This window comes from Colobus angolensis, unplaced genomic scaffold, assembly GCF_000951035.1.
Source record: "Colobus angolensis palliatus isolate OR3802 unplaced genomic scaffold, Cang.pa_1.0 Scaffold190, whole genome shotgun sequence".
Taxonomy (NCBI): Eukaryota; Metazoa; Chordata; class Mammalia; order Primates; family Cercopithecidae; genus Colobus; species Colobus angolensis.
This window is the reverse complement of record NW_012115044.1, coordinates 6,048,808-6,062,316: the sequence shown is the minus strand read 5'-3', so window position 1 is coordinate 6,062,316 and position 13,509 is coordinate 6,048,808. Positions and strand designations below refer to the sequence as shown.

Sequence of the window (13,509 nt, the reverse complement as noted above, 5' to 3'; positions counted from 1 at the left end):
GGCTCCCTTGAAATTATGGGTTTGTCTGTCTTCCTTCCTCCTTCCCTCTCTTCTTCCCTTCCTTCTATTTTTTTCTATCCATTAAGGTAAAACATTCCAGGTCCAATTACTATACCCTACCCCCAATTCATATGTATCTTTTAAACCTCTGTAATATCCTAGCTACATGACCAACCGTTCTTTTCTTATATATGTTTTGTATTGACTGGGAGGTTCATGGTCTCATATGGTTCATTTCATTTTCAGCAACATTAATTGTTGAAGGGTCTTCTTTATGTAACATGGTGATATTGTGATACATTAACCAGTGTGCTTTCTGTTCCTGTTATTTCCTGCAACCTTCCGAGGACTTTACTTTTTTTGGTTATAAGGGGAGGGGAAGGACACTTCAGCAGGATGTAAAAGGAGATTATAAGGGGATGTATAAAAAGAGGCAGATGTCTGGTTTTTGTTTTTTGAATTTCAGAAATTACAAAGCCTGAGTCTGGCTATAAAACTGAATTTGAAAAAACAAAAGTCAAGAAAAAAGATTTTATAGACTAGAAGAGGAAGGAGAGCTGGGTAGGGAGTTGAATGAACCTAGATACGGGGACTGTATTTGAACCCCCCAGGAAGGTTTGATAAATTCTAGAGGAGAGTGGACTTCCCCCTGCCATGACTCGCCCCACCACTGATGGAAGCTAAGAAAGCAGAAAGACCTGAGAGGAAATGTGCCAAGATTAAGTTTCTGCCTCTTAACTAAATGGAGACTCACAACTGAAATTGTTTAGTCATAGTAAAAAATAAAAAGAATTATATTACTTTTTTTACCCCTATGATTGATGGAGTGGGATTTGCATCTACTATGTCTATATTGAGTAACAGTGAGATATGGTGGAAAATTGCTTAGGCTCTGAAGCCGGATTGATTTGGGTTTAAATACTAGCTCTGTGTAAAACCCTAGGCTAGTTATTTAATCTCTCTGGGTCTGTTTTCTCTTTTGTGTAACTGGAATAATAATACCCACCTTGTTTGAAGTGTTTTGATGCTTGGATAGGATATATGTACAATATCTAGAATGGTGCCTGGCTCACAGTAGGTACTCAGAAATACTCTGCTTGCATTTTAATCTCAGTATTACATCTTTATTTTGTGTTCTTAAGACTTATAGACTACATCTAAACCCTTCTTTTGTATGACAGCTCTACAAATATTTGAGGGCCAGTGTCCCTAACTGTGTCTTGAATATTTGAGAAGCAGTGTGCCATAGTGTATTCTGGAGCTCATTTCTTTTTTTTTTTTTTTGAGGCGGAGTCTCGCTCTGTCACCCGGACTGGAGTGCAGTGGCCGGATCTCAGCTCACTGCAAGCTCCGCCTTCCGGGTTTACGCCATTCTCCTGCCTCAGCCTCCCAAGTAGCTGGGACCACAGGCGCCCGCCACCTTGCCTGGCTAGTTTTTGTATTTTTAGTAGAGACGGGGTTTCACCGTGTTAGCCAGGATGGTCTCGATCTCCTGACCTCGTGATCCACCCATCTCGGCCTCCCAAAGTGCTGGGATTACAGGCTTGAGCCACCGCGCCCGGCCTCTGGAGCTCATTTCTTAGAGTTGAATTTCAGCTAGCCCACTTACACACTTAGGTAAGTTACTCGACTTCTTTGAACCTCAGTTTCCTTATTTGTAAACTGGAGATGATATTAATAATACCTATCTCCTTGGTTAGTTGTGAATATCAAAGATGTTAATACAGATAAAGACCTATAGGCACATGTTAGTTAATTATACATAGAATAAATATCTCATTGTGACAGAGGCAGTGGTTACATGTTCACCTAGTCCTGTTTTATTTTCATCTTTAGAGCCAAACATAAGCTGTTTTTTCTGCCTTCCTTGCAATTATGTTGGGGCTATGTGCTTATTCTAACTGGTAAACTGTAAGTAGAGGTGATATGTGTCATTTATGAGCCAAAGCCTTTGCCATGTGGACTGTGTAGGCTGCATGTTGAGATGATGGATTCACAAGGTGATACTAGACTGAATTTCTAAATCACCATTTGGAATATAGCTTCTGGGTGCATATAGGACATTGTGTGGGCAAGAAATAATCTTTGTGTAAAGCTGCTGAGAGTTTGTCATTGTGCTGGCAAGGCATAATCTAACCTATGAGCATATGTAGATTAATATAACTAATTTTGGTAGATGAATACTGAATGAAACAAACTGTTGAGGGGTCGTTTTTAGGAGAAGCCCTTTTCAGTGAATTAAGGTATTCATTAAGATATCCTCCTTAATGATATTAAGGAGGAGGGAGGATTTTATTGAAGAAACAGAAACAGGGTTAAAAAAGGAATCTTAATTTTTCTATTTGAAATGGGTTTTATGTAAATGCATGTTTTGGTGATAAAACCCTTTGTCCTTCTTTTTATTTTTATTGTCGCATATCCTATAATAGATGTTTCTTTCTTTAAAGTTTCTTACATCTTTCTAAATGTGAAACAGTTGTATTCTGGAGTGGTCATTAATAATTTTAATGGTGAATGAGTTTATCAGCTCCTTTTTTTGGGAGAAGATTTTACCAAAGGGTATGGATGAGAAAACGTCAGAGTTCCAATTAAGTTTTTGAGGAAAGGAGGGGGCTTTAAATGCAGGCTAAGGATGGAGCACAGTGGACGTTGTATTTTCCTTTTGGTATTGAGGCCTCTCTCCGGAGAGCTGCTAGAAACTCTAGCTCTGCCCTGATGGGAACCAAGGGAGATGCTTACAAAGTGGTCTTAGATACTTACAAAGTGGCTTTACGTGATACTTCTTTATCCTGGTGGATAGTCTAACCTAAGTGTCTAACTCATGACCAGGTGTCCCTCTTATAGGGAACTTGAATATACTGGCAGGTACCTTTGTGGTTCATGCCTGACTTGTGTCCAGTTTATGAGATAGCCACTCTCTAGGAGGGCCACAATGTTATTTATAGACCCAGAAAGAAGAGGGCAGTACACCTCAGGGCCAGTAGGAGGAAGGGGAGTCATCCAGGACATGTACTCTCAACCAGCGGGTGGAAAGAAGAGAGAAAGAGATAGACATGTGGGTCAAAGTCTTTACTGGGGTCCATGGTGTTACCCAAGTAAGTTTCCCACAAGGAGTTTTAATTGGTGGGTTTAGAGGAAGCAGGCACAAGTTCTGTGTAGGCATGCTGTGTCCGTGAGAGGAGGTCACTGTGGCATATCTGCACAGTACTTATGGGGTGTGGAGGTCAGTGGGGCAAGTCTAGTAGGTTGTGTTTAGCTCTCCCACAGGGAGGTGGCCACCAGGAGGCAGTTGTATAAGGGAGATATCTGGATAAATCACATTGAGGAACAGGGAAGAGGTGAAGAACTAGATACTGTGTCAGGGATGACATCCTTCCTTCTGATACGAAAAAATTCAACTTATGTTTAAAATAGATGCCAAGAGCTGGGCACAGTGGCTGATGCCTGTAATCCCAACACTTTGGGAAGCTAAGGCGGGCAGATCACTTGAGGTCAGGAGCTTGAGACCAGCCTGGCCAACATGGTGAAATCTCGTCTCTACTATAAAAAATACGAAAATTAGCCGGGCATGGTGGCACGTGCCTGTAGTCCCAGCTACTTAGGAAGCTGAAGCAGGAGAATTGGTTGAACCCAGGAGGTGGAGGTTGCAGTGAACTGAAATCATGCCACTGCACTCCAGCCTGGGTGACAGAGTGAGATCCTGTTTCAAAATAAAAAAATAAAATAAAATAAAATGGATGCCAAAGCAACATAAAATAATTGTAAGAATTTGCTACAGTGGAAAATGTAGTTAGGACTCAGCTCACTCATAAACACAAGTGATCCTTGAGGTGAAACTTGGTGAGTGGCAAAGTGTTGTCAACCACTGTCCCAGATGTTAACTCTGCTTCCCTCACATGCCACATAAAGTGGTAAATGGGTTTGATTCCTGGGAAATGAGTTTTCAAGTATCTTTAACCACTTAACAAGAAAATGTGACTTCTTAAAAGGTACTTCTTAGGTTCACTCATTGTGAAGATAAAAAAGAAATACCAGAATAAAGTGTAAGAAAAAATACAAATTAAGTATTTAAAAAATTTTGGATGCATTATATTTGTACATATTAATAGGGCATACATGAAATTTTGTCACATGCGTAGATATGTAATGATTAAGTCAGAATATTTAGGGTATCCATTGCCCAAGTCTTTATCATTTCTATGTGTTGGGCACGTGTCATTTCCTCTCTACTATTTGTGTTGAAAAATACAACCATTGTTGTTAGTTGCAGTCACACTCCTCTGCTATCAAACGTTCGAACATATTCCGTGTATCAATGGTATATTTGTACCCCTTAACAAATCTCTCTTTATCTCACTTCCACCCTCTACCCTTACATCCGTCCCAGTCTCTGGTATCTATCGTTCCAGTCTTTACCTCCATATGATCAACTTTATTAGCTCCCATGTATGAGTGAGAACACACAATACTTTTTGTGCCTGGCTTATTTCCCTTAACATAATGAGTTCCAGCTCCATCTGTGTTGTGACAAATGACATGATTTCCTTTGTTTTTATGGTTAATAGATTTCCATGGTATAAATATACAATATTTCCTTTATCTATTCATTTGTTGATGTATACTTAGGTTGCATCCATATCTTTGCTATTGTGAATGGTGCTGCAGTGAATGTGAGGGTACAGGTGACCCTTTGATATACTGAATTCTTTTCCTTTGGATAACTACCTGGTAGTGGGATTGCTGGATTGTATGATCGTTCTGTTTGTGATGGTGGTGGTGGTGGTGGTTGTTTGAATCTCCTTATTGTTTTCCATAGTGGCTGTACTAATTTACATTACAACCGACAGTGTGTGAGTTCCCTTTTTTCCATGTCCTCACTAACATCTACTATTTCTTGTTTTTTGATTAATAGCCATTCTAATTGGAGTAAGATGATACCTCATTATGGTTTTGATTTGCATTTCCCTGATGATTAGTGATGAACATTTTTTTCATATACCTGTTGGCCATTTATACGTCTTCTTTTGAAAATTTCTGTATATGTCTTTTGACTCTTTTTACATGGTATTTGTATTTTACTGTTGATTGCATATTCTGGATATTAGTCCCCGGTTGGATGAATAGTTTGTAAATATTTTATTCCAACCAAGAAGTTGCCTCTTAACTCCTTTGTTTCTTTTGTTATGCAGAAGCTTTTAAATTTAATATAGTCCCATTTGTCTATTTTTGTTTTCGTTGCCTGTGCTTTTTAGACCTCAGCTATAAAATCTTTGCCTACACCAATGTCCTAAAGAGTTTCCCATAAATTTTCTTCTTGTAGTTTTATAGTTTTGGGTTTTACTTTTAAATCTTTAATCCATCTTGAGTTGATTTTTGTATGTGGTGAGAGAGTGTTCTAGTTTCATTCTTTTGCATGATTATCTAGTTTTCCAGCACCATATATTAAAGAGGTGTATTCTTTTTACATTGTACCTATTTGAGGAATCTCTGAACTTCTGTATCTGGATGTCTTAAACTCTTTCTAGACTTGGCAAGTTTTCATCTATTATTTTATTAAATAGTTTTTCTCTTTCATTCTCTTTTAGGTAACCAATAATTTGAACATTTAGTCACGTTATTGTGTCCCATATGTCATGAGGGCTTTGCTCTTATTTATTTATTTATATTGCGTTGTTTCAAAAGACCTGTCTTCACGTTCTAAGATTCTTTCTTTTGCTTTGTTTAGTCTATCATTAAGACTTTAGAATGTATTTTGTATTTCATTCAATGATTTGAGAGTTTCTATTTAGTTCTTTTTATTATATCTATCTCTTCGGTAAGTTTCGCAGTCATATCCTGAATTGTTTTTCTGATTTCTTTGTATTGTTTTTCAGAGTTATCTTATAGCTCAGTGAGATTTTCTTTTTTCACATTTTCAACATTTTAAAATCTTTTCCTGAGATTTCATGAATTTCTTTTCGATTAGGATTTATTGCTGGATGTGTTCCTTTGCAGGTTTCATACTTCCTTGCGTTTTTATGTTTTCTGTGTCCTTACATTGGTATCTGTGCATCTGGTGTAACAGTTGCTTCTTCCAATTTTATGATTTTGCTTTCATAGGGGAGAACTTTTTCCTGAAGATGAATATATGGTGTTGGTTGAGTAGGGCACTTTGGCTTTGATTCTGGGTACATGCAATAGTGCAGTGTCTGTATGATTTCTTTGACTATAAACAGCATCAGTGGTGTCTGATTTCCTTGGCTTAGGGTACGGTTGTCAGAGAAGGCTGTGGTGAAGTTGTGCTGGGATCTCGGTTGCCAGTCTTCACGCTTCAGTGGTGGCAGCAGGGAGCTGACTGTGCCTGCCCTTGGGCCCAAGGTGGCATGCATTGGCACCAGTGTTAGCGGGTCCAGGCAGGCTGATGCTTTGCTTCTAGGTGGTTTGTTCAGGTACCAGGCATGGCAGTGGTGGGCTGGGTGGATGGAAGAGTTATTGAGCCCCTGGCAGGGGATGTGGCATGAGCAATGGCAGTGACAGCAGTGAGACAACCCTCTGAAACCCAAGCGGTCTGTGCTAATGTTGGCAGTGGCTGTGACCAGTTGGGTGGGCTGATGACTTGCAGGTGGCATGTGGGGGGTGGGTGCCGGCTGTGGTGGTAGTAGCAGGTTGAGTGGACCTGATCCTAGACACTGGAAGGAGTGCTCAGGTACCACGGGCAGTGGACTGGATCAGGCAATCTCCAAGCTCCTGGATGGTGTGCTCAGGTGGAAGCAGCAACATCTGTGCTGTGGACCTGCTATTGGAGAAAGCTTGGTTGCTTTCCCTGGGGGCAGCCATAGGCAGGCAGCTGGAGGGTGTGGATTTTTCTTGCATCTCATCCCACAGTAGTCTGTAGCTGCAGTGGTTGTGGGTAGTGGAATTTGCCCTCAGGATGCATGAGAATGTGTGGCTGCCCCTCTGCTGGGCTTGGGGTAGGATTGTTGCTCGAGACTCTTGACCTGGGCCTGGTTGCAGGGCAGGATGCAGTCCAGTGTGGGATGGGCTCTTAAAATGGCACCGTGCTGCAGCTACTTAGGACTCAGCAGTTTGTGGGACTCGGTGTGAGCTCCCTTTCTGGAACAGTGCCTTCATGTGGTTTCTAGGGCACACCCTATGTTACTTTTAAGGCCTCTGAGGGTCAAAGGGCTCTCCCCTGGCTAGGATAGTTGTCGTCCATGATGGGAATGTGGACCACTGGGGTCTCTCACCCTTTCCCCACACTAGGGAGTTCCAGGATGATCCCTGTTGAACAGGCTGCCTCGCTTCCCTCTACTTTCTTGCTTTAGGTGTTTCCTGTCACTTTGTTGAATTTCAGTGTTCTTTTTTGGATGATCTATTTGAAGTGTTATTTTTCTCCTCACTATTTTGTTTCTTCTTAGTGGAGGAGGTGAGTAGACATTAGGATATGCCTCTAATAAGCCATCTTGAAGGTGGCACATTGTCTTTTTCAAGAATCACTACCCAAGACCAAACTAGAACATGCCTCAGAGGTTCCAGGTATAGCGTGGGGCACTGAGGGATGTGGTCCTGCCCTTCAGCCACAAGGGCCCTGCAAGCTGTTGCTGCCTGTCTGAGGGCAGCAGAAACAGAGCTCAACCAATAAACTCATGCAAACCAAGGTGCTGGGACCTCTGAGCTCACCCTCCCAGGAGTGTCCAAATCAAGTATTTAGGTGGCTTAGTTAGAGATCCAAGCCAGGGCAATGTTAAAGGAAGATTTGGGGAATATGTGTTTGCTTGCTGCCATTTTCTCAAAGCAGATATTATGATAACATAAAGTGAAATGTGGGATAAATGATCACTGTCCTAATGCTGTGGATCAAATATTTTTTCACATATCAATTTCCATTGATAAATGAACTTGCCCTGGCTTAGGACCCCTAAGAGCAACTGATAAAATTCAGTATCTCTTTTTTTTCCTACGGAAGTGGGTGACAGGAAATTCACTTCTTAGAGAATTTATCACTGTTTTTGAAAATATGGTTATGAAAAGTAATTTCTGATATTGAGGCTGGAAAGTTACATTATGGGGGTTGGTCAGAGGAAGGATGGACTCTCCTGTTAACTTTCATATCTCTCCTGGTCCACTGTAGATTGCCATGGTAGTAGGAACTTTGATATACATTAATATAGTCCACATAGAAATTATATGAGGAGTGAAGCAAGAGGCTTGTAACTTTGGGGAAGGAGGGTTGCCGATATGCAGTGTTCAGAATGTCCTTTATCTTCAGACTGGAATAAAAGTTTGATTCTGTCTCTAGTTTCCCTGGTAGCAGGAGTTTTGTTCTTCTTTACTATGCTCACTGTAGCAGCATGGAAACTTCTTTGGAACCCCAGATCACGGCAGCAGTGGTAGATTCCTACTTTGAGATATTGGGAAGTAGGCGAAGAGAGCTTTGGACCCTTCAGTGATGATGGTGGTTTTGGGGTCATGCCTTGGGGATTTCCTATATACAAGGTGCTATTTGAAAGTACAGACAATACATGACAACTAGAAAAGATAACTTCAAGGTTTGAGCCTGTTATCATTAGCCAAAAAAGAGCAAGTTGGGAAAACAAACTAATTTTTAAGGAGAAGACACTGACTTCATTTTTGGACATTGACTTTGAAGTGATGATTTTTAAAATGGTGGCTGGAAGTTTGACACTCCCTCTTCTTCTTCTTTTTTAAGGTTAAAAAGAGGAATTTACTGGGGCATATAACCAAACTGTGAAACGCATACAGCTTAAACTGCCTTTAGGGCTGGTTGGGAACACATAACTTGAATTTAGTTAAGGCTGTCTCTTCTATTTCATGTATCAGTTTCATGTTCTCTCTTTTTAAAAAATTTTTATTAATTTCAACTTTTATTTTAGATTCAGAGGGCACATGTGCAGCTTTGTTAAATGGATATATCCTGTGACACTGAGGTTTGGGGTACAAATGATCCTGTCACCCAGGTAGTGAGCATAGTGTCCAATAGGTAGTTTTTCAGCCCTTGACTTTCTCCCCCTGCCCCCCAGTAGTCCCCAGTGTCTGCTGTTCTCATCTTTTTGTCCATAAACACTTTTTACCCAGTGTTTAGCTCCTACTTATGAATAAGAACATGCAATATTTGGTTTTATGTTCTTGCATTAATTCACTTAGGATGATGGCCTCCAGCTGCATCTATGTTGCTGCAAAGGACATGATTTCATCCTTTTTTTGTGGCTGCGTAGTATTCCATGGTGTATGTGTACCACATTTTCTTTATCTGGTCCACTGTTGATGGCCACCTAGGTTGATTCCATGTCTTCGCTATTGTGAATAGTGCTGCAGTAAACACATGAGTTGACACTTCATCTTTTGTGCAAAGCTGGGGCTAACGATGTTTTGTTTAGAGACCTTTTGTTAGGCTCAAATTAAAGACCCTATTCGTTATTTGATAGAGCGTGTCTTTGAGATTATAGTTCAGGTTTGCGGAAGTATGTGATTCAATATATAAACTCCTAACAACTTTCTATGAGCACATCTTTGTGTTTTTTTTTTTTTTTAAATCCAACAGGGCTACAAATTTATTTGTCACATATGGTAAAATCTATATGAAATGAGTAAATTTTTTTAAGGAAATATGTTATTGAAGGAAATAGGAAAGTGGTGGGATAACATTTTAAAAAACATATATGTGGCTTTGTGAACAAAATTATTATTTTTTTTGTTCAAGGCAAAAATCTCTTCAATAAGAGAGATAGAGGAGAATTTCTTCTCCGGAATGTAATCTGTAGCCATCTGCTGCTGTATCTCATTATGTTCTTCATGTAATTAGAGCAATTAGGATGAGGCTTGCACTGTATATTGGTCATGGAAGGAGGGTTGAGCTATTTCCAGGCCTGTTTTGAGAGACTGGAGATTAATGGCCTAATCTTTTAGGTAAATTGATAGAAACTGAGATATGTTTAAGCTAGGAAATGGAGAAGGGCAATTTTTTTTGTTATGTGTTATGTTGCTTTCTTATCACCATGGTAACTAGGTGTTTTGACAAATATATTTTTAATGAGATTAACTCATGATAAAGAAGAAAGTGATAGTGATAGAGAAAATGATAAGAAGAAAGATTGTAGAATGAAAGAAGATGGGTTTCGTGATATGGTGATATGGTGGAAACCTCACTCCAGATTTTCTACCTAAGAAGTTTGGAGAAAAGGAGGAAGGAAAATTTAAAGGAGAAGGCAAAATTAGGGACATACAAAACTCTCTTTTGGGAAGCCAGTCATGGAATGTGGTTTGTACTGAAGAGGCTCCAGGAGATTAGGTACTGCAACCACAAATGTGCTAAACCACTGTAGGATTCTTAGGGTAGATTGCAGTGCCACTTGACCCTCTCGTAAGATTAGCATGCCATTCCAAATCCTGGAAGAGGCTTCTTGTGACATCTGACTGTTCTTCCTAATCTCCCTCTCTGCACCCTTTTCTTTATTTCCAATTGCAAACACATTAGTGATGATTCTCAGTGCTAATATTGAACTATTGCCTATTCTTCCAACGGATCTTTCTCAGGTAAAGACTATTATCTACTTCAATTCAACCTACTTGTGGTCACCAAATACATTTTTATGAAATACTGCTCTATCCCTGTCTCTTTTTTATTCAAATACTTTTAGTAAAGGCTCACATTGCCTACAATACCATGCATCTTATCTTGACATTCAAGGTCACCTGAAGAGAGACCAACCCACTTTATCTCCTATAGCTCTTCTGTATGAACCCTATTTTCTTTTTTTTTCTTTTAATTAAATTTAATTTAAAGTTCAGGGATACATGTGCAGGACATGCAGATTTGTTATATAGGTAAACGTGTGACATGGTGGTTTGCTGCACTTATCAACCCATCATTTAGGCATTAAGCCCTGCATGCAATAGCTATTTATCCTGATGCTCTCCCTCCTCTGGCCCCTCCAACAAGCCCTAGTATGTGTTGTTCCCCTCCCTGTGTGCATGTGTTCTCATTGTTCAGCTCTTACTTATAAGTGAGAACATGGCGGTGTTTGGTTTTCTGATGAACCCTATTTTCCACTAGCCTATGTTTAAAATGTGTCGTGTTCATCTCTGCCATTGCTTCTTTGCACATATGATTGCTCTTGTTTGGAAACTTCCTTGGTTCTCTAAGTCTTAAATCCTTTAAGGTCCAATTCAGTACCTCACCATCTTAATTGTGTTCTACACTTATTGTCTGTTATATTTTTAACTTAAGAGACCTTATAGTGCTTAGCATAGTTGTTGATAGCATAGCAATGCTGAAAAGTTGATGCTAGTGCTTGAAGCATAGGTCTTTAGGAGAGATCAGGATGGCTTACCTCACTTTGTATTTCAAGTTGCTGTGGCACCAGGCCTTTGGGAACCCAGACAAGTCAGGATAGAGAAATGAGTTCGGTTTTTATTTCACTCTTTTGTTTAATTTCCTGTCAAAGCCCTGGTGTCACCAAATTCTACGCAGCCCAGGCACTTGACAGAGAAAATGATTTTCCCTGGTTTTGAGGGGACTTATTCTAGATGCATTGAATAGATTCAGCTTCTGGGTGTATGCCCAGTGCCTTATACATAGAACAGTTAATTCTAGGGGATGTCCATGCTCCATTCTGTTCTGATCAGGACTCATTTATGTGTGCCAAGCCGCTGCTGAGCTTGGCATGTGCTGGTGGGCAAGAGAGGCCTGGCTTTTGTATACATATGACAAGCTCTGCTCCCTGCTGGGTGGGGCATATCCCTGGATGAGAGATCCTGGGTGAGAGAGCAGCAGAGAGAACAAAACAGTGGGAATGAGAAACTGCGAGTAAGCAGTTAGAACAGACATAAAAGGAGATATTAATAATAGAGGAAATTGATATCCACACTGCCGGTAGAAAGAGCCACATAGAGCAGGGTTTTGATGTCCTTCTCAGTGCGCTCATCTTTGTCTAGAATTTACCCAGGTTCTGGCATTATCTGAAGGTCACTGACTCCAACTCTATTCGTTTATGGTGTGGCCTATGCTTTATCCCAGTGTTACTGGGAGATGTTAATTCTTTATTGAAAATGTCTATATTTTAGTTCTTCAGGGGCTACTTAACTCTTTAATTGCTTTATTGTTTATGCCAGTGAAACCCTGGGCTACATATCTGAAAATGTTTCACTTATCCTTGAATTATACCTCCCAAGCATTAAGCTATAGCTTCTACAAATTTGGTAATGGTGTCTGCCCTGAATAAAGAGGATCTATCTGTCCAGCCCTGTACCCATGTGTTATGTGTCAGGCACATGAATTTTATTGTTTCTAAATGGCAAATTAATAGGATGTCAGAATTTACATAGACTATGCAAAATTATCCATTCAGCAACTATTGAGCAGTATTCTCTGATATATTGAAAAAATAGGAGATCTTTGCCCCTGAGGAACCTACAGTTTAGCCAGGAGAGAAGATAACAGACATGAAGCATAAGTATAATGCTGCTAATAAGTGTGTTAGGAAGTCATAAGTATATTGGAAAATAGAAAAAGTGGTAAGAGCGTGAGTTGAAGATACATGAACGAGATTAATTACAGGTTAGTATTTTCCATTTCCTTTTTAGATTACAGAACTAAAAGCAAACAGGCATTGAAATCCTTGTGTTTGTCTGGATCCTACAGGAATAATTGGCCATTTAGTTCTCGCCATCTGGGAATTGGAGAGAAGGACAGGAATAAACCCCCAAATCTCAAGTCCAGATCAAAGTGTAGTGAGAGGAACCCCCCAAACAAAGAAGAAGCTTGAGTTCTTCCTTTCCGATCTTAGGAACTTGGGAGTTGCTCGTTTAAGATAGAAATGCATTTGTTCTAATATTTGTCTTCAATATAAAGCAATAATAATTTGAATTTTAGGTGGTTTGGTTGAATATCTTTGTATTGAATAGATTTAAATATGATGTTGGGAATGTGTTATCTTAAACATGCCGTTCTTTATTCTTAATTATAAACTAAAATTTTCAGGTATCAGTCAAGGCTTGAGAAGGCACTGGAGCAGAAGTTTCTTCTGTCCAGCAACTATACTGTCTTATTTTTTTTGAGACGGAGTCTTACTCTGTTGCTCAGGCTGGAGTGCAGTGGCGCAATCTCAGCTCACTGCAACCTCTGCCTCTGGGGTTCACACAATTCTCTGCCTCAGCCTCCTGACTAGTGGGGATTACAGGCGCCCACCACCACTCCTGACTAATTTTTTTGTATTTTTAGTAGAGACGTAGTTTCACCATCTTGGCCAGGCTGGTCTTGAACTCCTGACCTCGTGATGCGCCCACCTCGGCCTCCCGAAGTTCTGGGATTATAGGCGTGAGCCACTGCGCCTGGCCCAACTATACTTTTATTGTTTATCTTCCCTTTTTCTTCCAGTCACTTCTTTTCGGGATAATTAATGTTATTGAAATAAGAAAACGTACTACCTTAAAATTAAAATCAAACCACATTGATGTTAATTTTAAGGTATGTTTTCTTATTTTGGCATAATCCTGAATTTTGGTGTTCTG

At 40.0% G+C, this 13,509-nt stretch overlaps 1 protein-coding gene across 4 annotated transcripts in view; it reads left to right on the top strand.

Annotated features, from left to right (window-relative positions):
• The window catches only part of IGSF11 (immunoglobulin superfamily, member 11), a 225,510-nt gene that overhangs the window by 145,796 nt on the left and 66,205 nt on the right, over positions 1 to 13,509 (top strand). The window contains exon 2 of one of the 4 annotated variants that reach the window (XM_011940614.1): positions 2,946 to 3,095. The exons of the other annotated variants lie outside the window; for them this stretch is intronic. Within the exon in view, the coding sequence (XP_011796004.1) occupies positions 2,946 to 3,095 (150 nt within the window). The remainder of the gene's footprint in view (positions 1 to 2,945; positions 3,096 to 13,509) is intronic. 4 annotated transcript variants of the gene reach the window in all.